At 45.1% G+C, this 17,056-nt stretch overlaps 1 protein-coding gene across 3 annotated transcripts in view; it reads right to left on the reverse strand.

The window, feature by feature from the left end:
- The window catches only part of TPGS2 (tubulin polyglutamylase complex subunit 2), a 48,957-nt gene that overhangs the window by 26,001 nt on the left and 5,900 nt on the right, over positions 1-17,056 (reverse strand). For all 3 annotated transcript variants that reach the window (XM_089681578.1, XM_089681579.1, XM_089681580.1), the window contains exons 3-5: positions 14,468-14,547; positions 5,641-5,728; positions 1,022-1,153 (exon numbers count right to left, since the gene is read on the reverse strand). In XM_089681578.1, coding sequence (XP_089537704.1) covers positions 1,022-1,153; positions 5,641-5,728; positions 14,468-14,547 — 300 coding nt within the window. The remainder of the gene's footprint in view (positions 1-1,021; positions 1,154-5,640; positions 5,729-14,467; positions 14,548-17,056) is intronic.

Here is a 17,056-nt window from a genome sequence, read left to right on the forward strand (position 1 = left end):
CTGGATGCTGATCGGTCTTTTTGTATTCAGCTGTGGTTGATGTGAATACAGTTACGAAGTAGCAATGAAAATAATTTTATGGATGGGGGTCACCACAACATGAGGAACTGTATTAAAGGGTCGCAGCATTAGGAAGGTTGAGAACCTCTGTTTTAGAGGGAAAGATCCCTGCATCAACATCACTTGGATCTGTCAGTTTCTTTTTTTTGCTTTTTCCGCTAGTTGAATGCAAAAAAACCCCAAAAAAAACAAACCGTGTGTGTGTGCCCAGCTCTATTGCTGGATTATAACAGATCCACTGAATAATGAGCATTATATATATATTTAAATAAAATGAGAAAACTATGCGTGGAGAGACTCTAACATATAACTGGACAAAAAGCCTTTTTTATATACCTGCCAGATTTTCCCCAAATCATATTCAGATAACAAAAGCATAAGTCTAGGTTCACACCCAGGGGCGGACTGACCATTTGGAAACTCGGGCACTGCCCAAGGGCCCGGAGTCAGTAGGGGGCCCCATGAGATGCCCCTGGTACCTTTTTTATAGTCTTTTTTTAGTTTGGGCAAGGACACAGGGGCCCCATGATCCCCTATTGCCCGGGGGCCCCATGAGTTGTCAGTCCGCCCCTGTTCACACCTAAGCGTTTTCCGCGGCGTTTTGCAGAAATGCACTACAGTCCGTTTAACATGATTTCCTACGGGACACTTGCACATCTCCGTCTTTTCACCCGGTGCTTTTTTTGGAAAGGGTCAGGGACTTTTTTTAAAATGCAAAATATTGCGTTTTTTTGTTCTACAGACTTCAATGGTGACGCTGCAGAAAAGCATGTAGTGCATTTTTTATGCATTTTAATCTGCCTAGCAACAAGGAAAGAAAACAAAAACGCAAAATGCATCAAACACGTATCAAAAATGCATGTGCACTTACGCAAAACGCACTGCAGAAACGGATCAAACACAAACTGTATAGGTGTGAACCTCGCCTAATACAGTTTTACTTATTATCAACTACGTGTACCTTCCTCGTCCGAGCCGCCATCTAGGTCATCCAACGTCGGTGAGTTCGGCAAAGAATAGGCAGAGGCTGATCTCAGCCGGGTCAGACTGGAAATGCTGTTAATGACCATAGAGCCCACCTGGATGGGACTGTCTGTAAGTAAAAGAGATCTTTTTATTCCAGATGTAGAAGGGGGGCTCACTTACCTCGTGTCTTGTTTCCCACCGCAATCACAGTCCTTCCAACAGGACTAGTTCTACCAACCCTCTACACAAGGTACGGAATACTCTGGTCCCGGGTTTCTCTTTACATTTTTTACTTAAAGTGCAGCTGCCTATGTAGGGCAAATACATGTCAGTTTACCTTCCCTTGGCACCCCTCCCTGTACTGTTCTGCTGATAGAAGAAACATACCTGGTACTTTCAGGTAAAAGGAAGCCCTCAGCCCTGATGCAAGGAGTGGGCTGGCTCTTTGGAGGAGTTATGCAAATATCAAAATGCCTTTATGGGGGGTGGTAATACCAGGATGCAGGAGTAGGCATTACTAGGCAGGCAGTATTTGGATGTAGAGCACCCAGGTAACGGCCACACTTGACGCCAAGCTTCCACGATTAAAAAAAAAAAACAAAAAAGCAGAAATCCAATGACTGGTGGGAGGCTCACAGTGTGCAATAAAATCAAAGAAAGCATAGTCATGTCAGTATAGGAGAGGAGCCTGTGCAACTGTTCAAGGGGGGCTTATATGTGATTTTAGGGATTCGATTTAAATGTACTTTGGGAAGACACAAGGCACTGCAGCCAACACGGTGTAAACTATGTCCACCGACTTCAATTAATTTTTGCAGTTTTTCAGCACTGAACCCTAGGAGGGTACATGTGTTACACAGCAGCACACATGCAGACTAAGGGTCCTTCCACACGGATGCTCTGTCTGTCCGTTTTTCATCCATCAGTTGATGGATGAAAAAACAGGCAAATGGATGTAAAAGAATTATCATCCATTTACATCTGTGTCTGGAAGCGGACCTAGACAAATGCAAATGGATGTAAACAAAGGTTCATTTTTGTGTTGGTTAGTAGAATCCGGCACCTGCTGACGTCCTAACAAGCAGTGATGCATCTAAGCTGTCAGCAGCATGGAGAAGTCATTGGTTGTTAAGCAGCTGGCACCTGCCAGCTTCCTAACAATGAGTCATCCCTGCTGTCAGCAGCATGGAGGAGTCATTGGTTGTTAAGCAGCTGGCACCTGCCAGCTTCCTAACAATGAGTCAGCCCTGCTGTCAGCAGCATGGAGGAGTCATTGGTTGTTAACCTCTCTGGAGGTATTCCCGAGTGTAGCTCGGGGTAAAGTTTCAGTACCAAAAGCGGTAACCCCGAGCTACACTCGGAAATAGACTGCGGCGTTGCTCCAGTGATCCTTATATCACTTACCTTGTCCTGCGCTCCCGCGATGTCCCCCCTGCGGTGTCCCCGGCCATCTCCTCCGGCCGATGCCGGCATCCGGCTTCTGGTTCCATTTCCTGCGAGCATCAGGACGTATGAGGAACGGAACCGGCGGGAAATTTAAAAAGTGACATTCACTAAATACACTAAAATCACATAGTATAACATTCCTGTATCAAACCATTTCACATACATTTTGTCCCGAGTGCTTTGTCCGGCGCCCTGCCTGCATTTTGTCTGTTCTTGCTGCCTGGAAACTGAGAAACGTCCATGGCGTCCAAAAAGCGTCCCTTTAGGTCAAAAGCGGTTTTAGACCGGCTAGAGAACAGCGATAGTAAATCAGAACCACTTGCAGAATTGAGTGATAATGATTCGTGGGGGAAATTCCTCATCAGACACTGAAAACGATTCTGCGACTGAGCTCAGTGATGTGTGAACTTGGCGCTATATTTCACATTTCAGTGTTTTTGGTTTGATTATATTATTGAATTACATTTATTATTATATTATTTTTTATGATTATTTATTATATTATAATTTATGATTTCGTGTTTCAAGTTTTATCATCCCCGGGATGTTTACTAGACTCTTGTTCGGACAGATTTCAGTGAGTTATTCCTAAGAATTACAGGCCTAAAATAAAAAAACGACATATTTCCATTGAAAACAATGTACCGCTTTCAGCACAGAAATACTGACATCATCAGACCGCTAGGGAGGTTAAGCAGCTGGCACCTGCCAGCTTCCTAACAATGAGTCAGCAGAATGTAAACAAAAGACCCTTCAAGTCTGGTATGGAGTTTGGGGGGGACCTCATGATAAAAATAAAAATGGCGTGGGGTCCCCCCCCAAAACCCATACAAAAAACTTATCTGAGCATGCAGCCTGGCAGTTAATGAAAGGGGGGCAGGACAAGTGTGCGACCCTCCCCCCCAAACCATACCAGGCCACATGCCCGCAACATGGGGGCGAAGGGTGTTTAACAATAGGACCCCAAAATCCAGGCCCCCACCAAAGTGAATTAGTATGGGGCACTTATTCACTAAAAAAAATGACTAATTTACATAAACACACAACACAGTTTTTGACAAGTCATTTACTACACAAAAAAATGTCCTCCTACATCGTCAATCACGCAGTCCAGCGATGTCATCATCAATCATGATGAACGAAGGTCACTGACGGAAAAAAAAAGAAAACCGCTGCCCGCTGAAACCAGACTGCTCCTGTCGTTTGCGGAAGCATTGCCTGTTTTCCCTGTCGCTAAAGTAAACAAACGGGCAGGGCCATCCAGTGATGTCACTGTGCGACCCCCTGCCCCCCTTATGGTGTTACATAAGACAATGATGTTATGTTTTCCTAGCATTATTCAAAGAGTTGGGGTCACCGAGTGACTCTGCTACCTTATGACGTCATTGTGCGTATGTGACGTCATAAGGGAGCGGGGGATTGTTTACCTAGCTGCGGGGAGAACCGGCAATGTCATTCGGCACCAACAAAAGATGGTAGCAGTTGGGTTCAGCAGGCTTTTCATTGGGGATTGTTTATTTCTTTATCGAGTTTATATAGCGCCAAAGGGTTTGCTCAGTGCTGTACAATAGAGGGGGGGACAATACATGAAACAGTACAGTAACATCAAACAGTACACAAGGGGTAAGAGGGCCCTACTCTTTTGAGCTTACAATCTAGGAGGGAGGGGGTAGTGGTACAGGAGGAAACGGCTGTGGGGGATGGAGTGGTAGGAGGAGGGAAGGGCAGCGGCTGTTAGGTGAGGGTGGGGTAGGTTTCCCTGAAGAGGTGGGTTTTCAGGGAGCGCCTGAAGGTGAGGAGGGAAGGTGACAGTCTGATGGATTGGGGTAGTGAGTTCCAGAGGATGGGGGAGGACCTGGAGAAGTCTTGCAGTCGTGCGTGGGAGGAGGAGACCAGGGAGCAAGATAGAAGGAGGTCCTGTGAAGAGCGAAGGGTACGGGTAGGGTGGTACCTGGGAATCAGGTCGGTGAGGTAGTTAGGGGCAGTGCCGTGAATGGCCTTATAGGTCAGGGTGAGCAATTTGAATTTAATGCGTTGAGCAATGGGGAGCCAGTGGAGGGAGAGGCAGAGGGGGGTGGCAGAGGTGGAGCGGCTGGTGAGGTGGATGAGTCTGGCAGCTGAGTTCAGGATGGTCTGAAGCGGGGAGAGCCTGCACTGGGGTAGGCCGGTGAGGAGGGAGTTGCAGTAGTCAAGGTGTGAGATAATCAGGGAGTGTACGAGTAGTTTAGTGGTGTCTGGGGTAAGGAAGGAGCGTATCTTGGCGATGTTCCGGAGGTGGAGCCTGCATGTGTTTGTAAGTGACTTGATATGAGTTTGAAAGGAAAGGTTTGAGTCCAGAATGACGCCAAGGACCTTGGCTTGCTGGGCGGGATTGATGGTGGTGTTGTTGGTAGTGATGGAAAGGATGGGGGGGGGGCGCGGGCTGGGGGGAAGACGAGGAGCTCGGTTTTGGAGAGGTTGAGCTTGAGGAAATGGAGCGACATCCAGTCAGAGATGTCGTTTAGGAGGTGGGGATTGTCAAAAACTGTGTTCTGTGTTTATTTATACTAGTCATATTTTTTGGTGAATGAGTAGGGGCACCTAGTACCCCATTCTAATTAATTTGTGGGGTGGGATCTGGGACCCCTGCACCCATCACACCCACCAGGCTAGGGTTGTGGGGATGAGGCCCTTGCCCTCATCAACATTAACATGGGGACAAGGTGCCTTACTAAGGGGGGTAGGAGGGGTGTCCATGTTGAGGACATGTGGCCTGTTATGGTTCAGGGCTTGTCCCCCCTTTCTTGGTTTGGATTTTGGGGGGGGTCCCCATGCCATTTTTGAGATTTGCAGCTCTTTTGATTGCATTCTACTGTCCGCAGGGAATTACAGGCCCTAACAACCAATGCAAAAATGGAGCGTTTGTCCGTTTACATCTGTGTAGGTCTGTTTTGTGTTTTTTCAACAAACAAAAAGAGAGACTTGACACGGACCTGAACAGATGTGGATGTAAACAAATGACCGTCCGTTTACATCCATTTGCCCATAGGAATGCGTTGCTGTCCGTTTTTCATCTTTCAACGAATGGAAGAAAAAGGGACAGCGGGAACGGCCATGTGAAAGGACCCTTAGGGAGAGGAAGTAAGAGGAGGCAGCTGTGAAATAGGCACATGAAAAAAATAAACTTACCATCCAATTTCACCGACCAGGACATCAGGAAGCCATCAGTCATTAAATAAAAGTTCTTCAAATCTTCCGGTAATGTACATTTATGTTTCTGTATATTGTAACAAAAATTGGAGATGTTAAAGGGGAACTCCAAACTATATGTTCTTGTCAAACTATACCACCACTTTGCAACTGTTTATATTGTCATCTACTCTCTCCATCTCTAATACCAGAAAGACACCAGTTTTAGAGGGCAACTGCTTAGGATTGAAAGTCTACAGCATCTGACAGACTAGTTTTAGGGCCCATGTACACTGCTGCTGATAAACTCACGTTTAGGAGCTGTTCAGCGTTTTTTTCAGCAGCCCCTGAACTCTCCCTAATGTTTTCCTATGTGACCATGTACACATCGTCGTTTACAGTCATTTACAGGCAGTTGAGTTTACAGTTGTTTTTTTTAAAGCAAAAAACTTGCGTTCAGACGTCGATTTTATCAGCTTTTCAAACGCAAATCGTGTTTATAAGTGTTTGAAATTTTTTTTTAACTCCAGTTCCCGATGCTGTCCAGAGCCTTTTTTCATCATGAAAAATGCATGTAAAGCGTTTTCAAGGTACTCAGATGGACAAAACACTGAACACAGGATGTTCCTACCAAGCTTGTCACACATTGTAATGACCATTCACACCTCAGACCTCTCCCACCCTTGGAAACAAAAGATATGCTAATGACCATTCACACCTCAGACCTCTCCCACCCTTGGAAACAAAAGATATGCTAATGACCATTCACACATCAGACCTCTCCCACCCTTGGAAACAAAAGATATGTTAATGACCATTCACACCTCAGACCTCTCCCAACCTTGGAAACAAAAGATATGCTAATGACCATTCACACCTCAGACCTCTCCCACCCTTGGAAACAAAAGATATGTTAATGACCATTCCACACCTCAGACCTCTCCCAACCTTGGAAACAAAAGATATGTTAATGACCATTCACACATCAGACCTCTCCCACCCTTGGAAACAAAAGATATGTTAATGACCATTCACACCTCAGACCTCTCCCAACCTTGGAAACAAAAGATATGCTAATGACCATTCACACCTCAGACCTCTCCCACCCTTGGAAACAAAAGATATGTTAATGACCATTCACACCTCAGACCTCTCCCACCCTTGGAAACAAAAGATATGTTAATGACCATTCACATCTCAGACCTCTCACACCCTTAAAAACAAAAGATATGTTAATGACCACTCACACCTCAGACCTCTCCCACCCTTGGAAACAAAAGATATGTTAATGACCAGTCACACCTCAGACCTCTCCCAACCTTGGAAACAAAAGATATGTTAATGACCATTCACACATCAGACCTCTCCCACCCTTGGAAACAAAAGATATGTTAATGACCATTCACACCTCACATTCCTCATGAAGACCCCCTGCCAGGTGACCTTAATGACTCCCTCCACCAGACACCTTTCCCACCCTTGGAAACAAAAGAAATGTTAATGAGCAACTCACACCTAAGCTAATCTCAACACATACTGCTGTCTCTGCTTCTACTCTCTGTATTTCTCTGAAACAGTCTGACAGTTCATAATTTACCACTTTTCAGTGCATTCTGGGCATTTGGGAGGTTCTCCTGTGCTAATCTTTAAAAAACGCTTCTAAACGCAAACGCGCATAAACATGTTATGCAAACGCGGCTACACAGACGTTTTTAAACCTACGTTTTTCCAGCAGTCAGTTTCCATCGTTCAGAAACGTCCCGTGTACATGGGGCCTTAACGCGTATCTGAACCCAAAACCACAAAAGTAATATATAGCAGTTTATCGCTGTTAACCACTTACCTACCGCCCTGCTACAGGGCAGTCACTCCGTGCAAAATCACGTAAATATACATGATTTTCCATTTCAGGGTAGGGGGTGCATGTGCCACTGTTCCCGTGCTGCCATTGGTTGTAGCGGATGTCAATCACTGGGTCTCGGCCGCACTCGGTGATTGCCGCTAAAGCGGAGAGGGGAGAGATCTGTGTGTAAACACAGATCTCTCTCCTGTCAGCAAGGACATGCTGCTTTCTCTTTCTCTTTCTCTGCATAGCATGTCTCCCTAGTAAAACAGCACACAGTGCAAGCAAAGCACAACACACAGTTAACCCTTTGATTGCCCCAGATGTTAACCCCTTCCTGCCCAGTGCCATTAGTACAGTGTCAGTGCTTTTTATTAGCACTGATCGCTGTATTGGTGTCACTGGAGATGTCAGTGGCAGTTAGTCAGTTCCCCCTAGTGTCAATTAGTGTCAAAATGCCCGCCGTAGCCTATAAGTTGCAGGTCTCTGCTATTACTAGTATCAAATAAATAAATATTCCAGTATCTATATAGCGTCATTTGTTGATATTATACAGTCAGGTCCATAAATATTGGGACATGGACACAATTCTAACATTTTTGGCTCTATACACCACCACAATGGATTTGAAATGAAACGAACAAGATGTGCTTTAACTGCAGACTGTCAGCTTTAATTTGAGGGTATTTACATCCAAATCAGGTGAACGGTGTAGGAATTACAACAGTTTGCCTATGTGCCTCCCACTTGTTAAGGGACCAAAAGTAATGGGACAGAATAATAATCATAAATCAAACTTTCACTTTTTAATACTTGGTTGCAAATCCTTTGCAGTCAATTACAGCCTGAAGTGTGGAACGCATAGACATCACCAGACGCTGGGTTTCATCCCTGGTGATGCTCTGCCAGGCCTCTACTGCAACTGTCTTCAGTTCCTGCTTGTTCTTGGGGCATTTTCCCTTCAGTTTTGTCTTCAGCAAGTGAAATGCATGCTCAATTAAAGCAGTTAAAGCACATCTTGTTAGTTTCATTTCAAATCCTTTGTGGTGTATAGAGCCAAAAATGTTAGAATTGTGTCGATGTCCCAATATTTATGGACCTGACTGTAACTTCCGAGTAAACCGAGTAAATTAATTATATATACTTATTGGGATTTTTTTTTTTCTTTTTTACCAAAGACATGATGAAATTTTTGGCCTGGAGATGTCATTGGCCGTTTGTTCCCACCCGGTGTCAGAATGCCCGCCGCAGTCCCGCTATAAGTCGCTGATCGCCTCCATTACTAGTATAAAAAAAAATAAATAAAAATTCCAGTATATATATCGCCATTTGTAGACGCTATAACTTTCATGTAAACCAATAAATTTACATGTATTTGGATTTTTTTTTTTTTTAGCAAAGACATAGCAGAATACGGTTGTTTATAGGGAAATGCCGCGCCCCTATGGTGAGTTGATTAATTAATTATCTGAATCACATTGAATGAATATGATGGTGAATTGATATATCAAATTAATTACATGATTGGATTAAAGATTAGGGATTATAATTTATATTAAATTTTGTGTAAGATGATTGAAACAATATGCAGTAGTGCAATGATATTTGTATACATAAAGAATAAAAATAAACAATATTATTATTACCGTATTTTCCGGCGTATAAGACGACCCCCTACTTTTCCTGTTAAAATATACGGTTTGAGCTATACTCGCCGTATAAGACTACCCCTCTTCCAACACACACCAAATAAAAATGAAAAAACATCAGATTTGATTTCAATATGGTATGCTATTTCAGTATGGTATTCCAATGATGGGGCACTATTCCTCCCACTGACACCAATGATGAGGCACTACTCCTCCCACTGACACCAATGATGGGGCACTATTCCTCCCACTGACACCAATGATGGGACACTATTCCTCCCACTGATACCAATGATGGGACACTATTCCTCCCACTGACACCAATGATGAGGTGCTATTCCTCCCACTGACACCAATGATGAGGCACTACTCCTCCCACTGACACCAATGATGGGGCACTATTCCTCCCACTGACACCAATGATGGGAACTATTCCTCCCACTGACATCAATGATGGGGCACTATTCCTCCCACTGACACCAATGATGGGAACTATTCCTCTCGCTGACACCAATGATGGGGCGCTATTCCTCCCGCTGACATCAATGATGGGGCACTATTCCTCCCACTGACACCAATGATGGGGCACTATTCCTCCCACTGATACCAATGATGGGGCACTATTCCTCCCACTGATACCAATGATGGGACACTATTCCTCCCACTGACATCAATTATGGGGCACTATTCCTCCCACTGACACCAATGATGGGGCACTATTCCTCCCACTGATACCAATGATGGGACACTATTCCTCCCACTGATACCAATGATGGGGCACTATTCCTCCCACTGATACCAATGATGGGACACTATTCCTCCCACTGACACCAATGATGGTGCACTATTCCTCCCACTGACACCAATGATGGGGCACTATTCCTCCCACTGACACCAATGATGAGGCACTACTCCTCCCACTGACACCAATGATGGGGCACTATTCCTCCCACTGACACCAATGATGGGACACTATTCCTCCCACTGATACCAATGATGGGACACTATTCCTCCCACTGACACCAATGATGAGGTGCTATTCCTCCCACTGACACCAATGATGAGGCACTACTCCTCCCACTGACACCAATGATGGGGCACTATTCCTCCCACTGACACCAATGATGGGAACTATTCCTCCCACTGACATCAATGATGGGGCACTATTCCTCCCACTGACACCAATGATGGGAACTATTCCTCTCGCTGACACCAATGATGGGGCGCTATTCCTCCCGCTGACATCAATGATGGGGCACTATTCCTCCCACTGACACCAATGATGGGGCACTATTCCTCCCACTGATACCAATGATGGGGCACTATTCCTCCCACTGATACCAATGATGGGACACTATTCCTCCCACTGACATCAATTATGGGGCACTATTCCTCCCACTGACACCAATGATGGGGCACTATTCCTCCCACTGATACCAATGATGGGACACTATTCCTCCCACTGATACCAATGATGGGGCACTATTCCTCCCACTGATACCAATGATGGGACACTATTCCTCCCACTGACACCAATGATGGTGCCCCATCATTAGTGTCAGTGTGTAAGGAATAGTGCCCTATCATTAGTCAGTGGGAGGAATAGTGCCCCATCATTGGTGTCGGTGGGAGGAATAGCGCCCCATCGTTGGTGTCGGTGGGAGGAATAGCGCCCCATCGTTGGTGTCGGTGGGAGGAATAGCGCCCCATCGTTGGTGTCGGTGGGAGGAATAGCGCCCCATCGTTGGTGTCGGTGGGAGGAATAGCGCCCCATCGTTGGTGTCGGTGGGAGGAATAGCGCCCCATCGTTGGTGTCGGTGGGAGGAATAGCGCCCCATCGTTGGTGTCGGTGGGAGGAATAGCGCCCCATCGTTGGTGTCGGTGGGAGGAATAGCGCCCCATCGTTGGTGTCGGTGGGAGGAATAGCGCCCCATCGTTGGTGTCGGTGGCAGGAATAGCGCCCCATCGTTGGTGTCGGTGGGAGGAATAGCGCCCCATCGTTGGTGTCGGTGGGAGGAATAGCGCCCCATCGTTGGTGTCGGTGGGAGGAATAGCGCCCCATCGTTGGTGTCGGTGGGAGGAATAGCGCCCCATCGTTGGTGTCGGTGGGAGGAATAGCGCCCCATCGTTGGTGTCGGTGGGAGGAATAGCGCCCCATCGTTGGTGTCGGTGGGAGGAATAGCGCCCCATCGTTGGTGTCGGTGGGAGGAATAGCGCCCCATCGTTGGTGTCGGTGGGAGGAATAGCGCCCCATCGTTGGTGTCGGTGGGAGGAATAGCGCCCCATCGTTGGTGTCAGTGGGAGGAATAGCGCCCCATCGTTGATATCAGTGGGAGGAATAGTGCCCCATCATTGGTATCAGTGGGAGGAGTAGTGCCCCATCATAGGTATCAATGGGAGGAATAGTGCCCCATCATTGGTGTCAGTGGGAGGAATAGTGCCCCATCATAGGTATCAGTGGGAGGAATAGTGACCCATCATTGGAGTCAGTGGGAGGAATAGTGCCCCATCATAGGTATCAGTGGGAGGAATAGTGCCCCATCATTGGTATCAGTGGGGAGGAGGAATAGTGCCCCATCATTGGTATCAGTTGGGAGAACAGTGCCTCATCGTTGGTGTCAGTGGGAAAGAGGAGCGGCTGCTCCTTCTTCCAGTTCGGCCGCTCGATTTTCGCGGGGCCGCTCGGAGGAGGAGGGGGGGCGGCGCCGCGCCGCCCCTCGAAAAAGTGCCGCCCTGACACCGGCTCGCACCGGCGTATAAGACGACCCCCGACTTTTCAGAAGATTTTCAGGGGTTGAAAAGTCGTCTTATACGCCGGAAAATACGGTATTATTATTATTATTATTATTATACAGTATTTATAAAGCGCCGATAGTTCGCTCAGCGCTGTACATTACAAAGGGGGACAGAACATGTGACAGAACAATACCAATACAATGCAAAACATGAGGGGATCGAGGGCCCTGCTCTTTGGAGCTTACAATCTAGGAGGGAGGGGATGGTGGTACAGGAGGAGATAGCTGTGGGGGATGGAGTGGTAGGAAGAGTGGAGGAGGTCGGCAAGTTAGCAGGGGGTGGGGTAGGCTTCCCTGAAGAGATGGGTTTTCAGGGTGCGCCTAAAGGAGAGGAGAGTAGGTGATAATCTGATGGGTTGGGGCAGGGAGTTCCAGAGGATGGGTGACACTCTGGAGAAGTCCTGGAGGTGGGCATGGGAGGAGGAGACCAGGGAACTAGAGAGAAGGAGGTCTTGTGAGGAGCGGAGTATGCGTGCTGGGCGAAAAAAAAAAATGTAAAATACAAAATGTCCAAAAATTGATGGATATGTTCGCATCGCTGTTTAAATCTCTGCTTCAATCCTAGGCAAACCAAGCTTTAGAGCCAATTAAATCATGACTTTATATTCTGTGATTAGATCCTTCAGGGAGACATAAATTGTTGAGCTCCCCTCTATTCTCCTGGAATGATCTCTGCTTTGGTGCTGGTGTAGGTATATGGATCTCTCCCTCCTTACACTGCACTTCCACTCCATCCCTCTGCTTTTCTCCTCGTTGTGGCAGTAAGAAAGAGAAAGAATATAGTGCCTTATCGTTGTATAAAAGGTTTATTAAGTGCCCTTAAGCATAGATGCACTCACATGGTAAAACATATATAATGCGCCTTGTGTATATAAAAGGAAAAAATGTCACCAGCACACCGAGGATCACCAATACGAGTCCAAAGGTTTTAATAAACCATCACATAGTTACAGCAAGGCAACGTTTCGGAGTCTCGCAGGACCCCTTCATCAGGCATGTGACGGTATATAAAAACCGCTCAGTGCAACAAGCCTCCTCTGTGTGTCTTCCACACTCAGACTATACTCGCCGTTCAGACGTCGGGTATGTGGTGACGTCAGAGCCCCTCCCCTACGCGTGTCGTCACAGGGTCACGTGGCTTCGTCAGGGGGATGTGATAGCTATCATTATATATGTTTTACCATGTGAGTGCAGTGTAAGCAGGGAGAGATCCATATACTTACACCAGCACCAAAGCAGAGATCATTCCAGGAGAATAGAGGGGAGCTCAACAATTTATGTCTCCCTGAAGGATCTAATCACAGAATATAAAGTCATCATTTAATTGGATCTAAAGCTTGGTTTGCCTAGGATTAGGCTTACAGGAAGGTGAGCGCATAAGGGTGTCACATTTGAAGCAGAGATTTAAATAGCAATGTGAACATATCCAGCAATTTTTGGACATTTTGTATTTTACATTTTTTTTTTTTATATTGTTTTTTATGTATACAAATATTATTATACAGTATTTATCATTACTAGTAAAGATCATTGCACTACTGCATATTGTTTCAATCATCTTACACAAAATTGAATATAAATTATAATCACTGATCTTTATTCCAATCATGTAATTAGTTTGATATATCAATTCACCATCATATTCATTCATTCATTTTTTAAAGGGACAGTGCAAAAAAAAAAAAAAATTAAAGAAAAAAAAAGTTTAAAGTGCCCCTGTCCCCCCGTGCTCACAGGCAGTGGTGAACGCATACGTAGGCCATGCCCACATATGTAAATGGTGTTCAAACCACACATGTGAGGTATCGCCACGAACATCGGAGCGAGAGCAATAATCCTCGCTCTAGTCGTCCTCTGTAACGTCACACTGCTAACCTGTAGACATTTTTAAAGCATCGCCCATGGAGATTTTTAAGTACTGCAGTTTCACGCCATTCCACAAGCGTGCGCAATTTTAAAGCGTGACATGTTGGGTATTTATTTACTTGCCATAACGTCCTTTTTCATATTTTACAAAAAAATTGAAGTATATATATTTTTTTTTTTTTTTCTTTTTAATAAAAGTGCATTTTTTTTCCAAAAAATATATATTCATTTTTAAAAACTGTGCATTTTGATTTTTGAATTTTCGTTTACGGTACCAGAATTTTCATTTCAGTGCACCACTAAATAACACCATATGCAATGTAAAGTTTAATATGAACTCTTTTCCAGACGTTCATGGAAAAAAAATCATCGTGACAGTCCTTTTGTCCGTTGTTCAACCGAGACATGGAGTCCTCAATTTATCTTTCAACTCGGTATCATGTCTAGTTTATATTTTGTAGCTGTCCGGTACAATCCCTCCCCAATTTATAACCTGGGAAAGTACGCTGTAAGAAACTGGGAAGGTCTGCTGTTAGAACCTTTGTTCAGAAACTATGAAGATAGAATATAAAGAATAAAATGGCTTCCAGCATGTCCATGTAGAGATGATAAGTTCCGGCCTTTCGGTTTAATTTCCTGAGCCCAGCATATTTTTGACACAACATTGTACATACCTGGTCCCAGGAGACAATCGCATGACGTTCAGCAGGAGGAATGGCCTCAAACTTTACATCCGTCACTCCGGGAGATGACTCTACAAAATACGGCCACAGAAAAAAATATTCAAAATAGGTCATTGTTTCCTATAGCAGCACATATACAATAGCCTGAAAATTCAAAGTCGATATGTCTATGGTCACTGGGAGCTATATATCAAAACAGAGGTGATGCACTAAATCACTGCGCATCTAACCCACTGTGACCTAAAACTGAGAGGCGATTCATGTGCGGTGCGGACTGAAGTTCAGGTTTCACAGCTATTTGATACAGTAGTTGTTCACAGGTTCATGTCAGGTTTACATCGGGTTCAGGACAGGTTTAGCTCAGGATCTTATACTGTTCACACAAGTGAGGTGCGGATTGAAGCTCAGGTTTCACAGCTATTTGATACAGTAGTTGTTCACAGGTTCATGTCAGGTTTACATCAGGTTCAGGACAGGTTTAGCTCAGGATCTTATACTGTTCACACAAGTGAGGTGCGGACTGAAGCTCGGGTTTCACAGCTATTTCATACAGTAGTTGTTCACAGGTTCATGTCAGGTTCACATCGGGTTCAGGACAGGATTAGCTCAGGATCTTATCCTGTTCACACATGTGCAGTGCGGACTGAAGCTCGGGTTTCACAGCTATTTCATACAGTAGTCGTTTACAGGTTCATGTCAGGTTTACATCAGGTTCAGGACAGGTTTAGCTCAGGATCTTATACTGTTCACACAAGTGAGGTGCGGATTGAAGCTCAGGTTTCACAGCTATTTGATACAGTAATTATTCACAGGTTCACATCAGGTTTACATCAGGTTCAGGACAGGATTAGCTCAGGCTTTTATCTTGTTCACACATGGGCGGTGCGGACTGAAGCTCAGGTTTCACAGCTATTTGATACAGTAGTTGTTCACAGGTTCAGGACAGGTTTCGCTCAGGATCTTATTCTGTTCACACATGTGCAGTGCGGACTGAAGCTCAGGTTTCATAGCTATTTGATACAGTAGTTGTTCACAGGTTCATGTCAGGTTTACATCAGGTTCAGGACAGGATTAGCTCAGGATCTTATCCTGTTCACACATGTGCAGTGCGGACTGAAGCTCGGGTTTCACAGCTATTTCATACAGTAGTTGTTCACAGGTTCATGTCAGGTTTACATCAGGTTCAGGACAGGTTTAGCTCAGGATCTTATACTGTTCACACAAGTGAGGTGCGGATTGAAGCTCAGGTTTTACAGCTATTTGATACAGTAGTTGTTCACAGGTTCAGGACAGGTTTCGCTCAGGATCTTATTCTGTTCACACATGTGCGGTGCGGACTGAAGCTCAGGTTTCACAGCTATTTGATACAGTAGTTGTTCACAGGTTCACATCGGGTTCAGGACAGGTTTAGCTCAGGATCTTATTCTGTTCACACATGTGCAGTGCGGATTGAAGCTCAGGTTTCACAGCTATTTGATAGAGTAGTTGTTCAGAGGTTCATGTCAGGTTTACATCAGGTTCAGGACAGGATTATCTCAGGATCTTATCCTGTTCACACATGTGCGGTGCGGACTGAAGCTCAGGTTTCACAGCTATTTGATACAGTAGTTGTTCAGAGGTTCACGTCAGGTTTACATCAGGATCAGGACAGGATTAGCTCAGGATCTTATCCTGTTCACAAACATATGGTGCGGACTGAAGCTCAGGTTTCACAGCTATTTGACACAGTAGTTGTTCAGAGGTTCATGTCAGGTTTACATCGGGTTCAGGATAGGAGTAGCTCAGGATCCTATCCTGTTCACACATGAGCGGTGTGGATTGAAGCTCATGTGTCACAGCTAATTGATACAGTAGTTGTTCATAGGTTCATGTCAGGTTCACATCGGGTTCAGGACAGGATTAGCTCAGGATCCTATCCTGTTCACACACATGTGGTTTAGAAACGGTTCCCATAGAATTCAATAGCCTGTAATCCGCACCTGAACCGGACCGCACTGCTCAGAAATCGTGTAGGACTCTTTTTCAAACGGCACTGCCAGTGCACCGGTCATATGTGAACAGGCACCATAGGAAGCAATGGTATTTCACACGTCATGCGGAATGGATGCCATTCAAACCATATCCAATCTGCATATATGTGAACCGGCATTTAAAGTGGTTGCAAACCTCAGACATGAAACATTAACAAAACATAACCTTCTACCAAGTGTGTGGAAATTAAAAAAAACTACTTGTCCAAGGACTAAATCGGTGCCCCAATCTACTTGTCCCTCATGACAACGTCCTGATAAAAAACAATTAATAAGATCTTTGTTGTATTACTACTGCAAAAGACAGTTTTATCACCATGGATTTTCAATGGATGAATGGCCCTTTAAGGCTTGAAATTAATTTACCAGGATGGAAAATAAAAGGAGTTGATGTTTTTTATTAGGCAGGGGCGCTTTTAAGAAGCACCATGTTCACAGAGTTCTCCCTTATGTCAAAGTCCCCAACATTACCCCTCTACATCAGCTTCCTCCCTGACATAAGAATCCAGCGGAGTCCCCCCTGAGATCAGAATCCAGCGGAGTCTCCCCT

The sequence above is a fragment of the Staurois parvus genome, unplaced genomic scaffold (assembly GCF_062004578.1).
Source record: "Staurois parvus isolate SC_StPar_1 unplaced genomic scaffold, SC_StPar_1.0 ptg000271l, whole genome shotgun sequence".
Lineage (NCBI taxonomy): Eukaryota > Metazoa > Chordata > Amphibia > Anura > Ranidae > Staurois > Staurois parvus.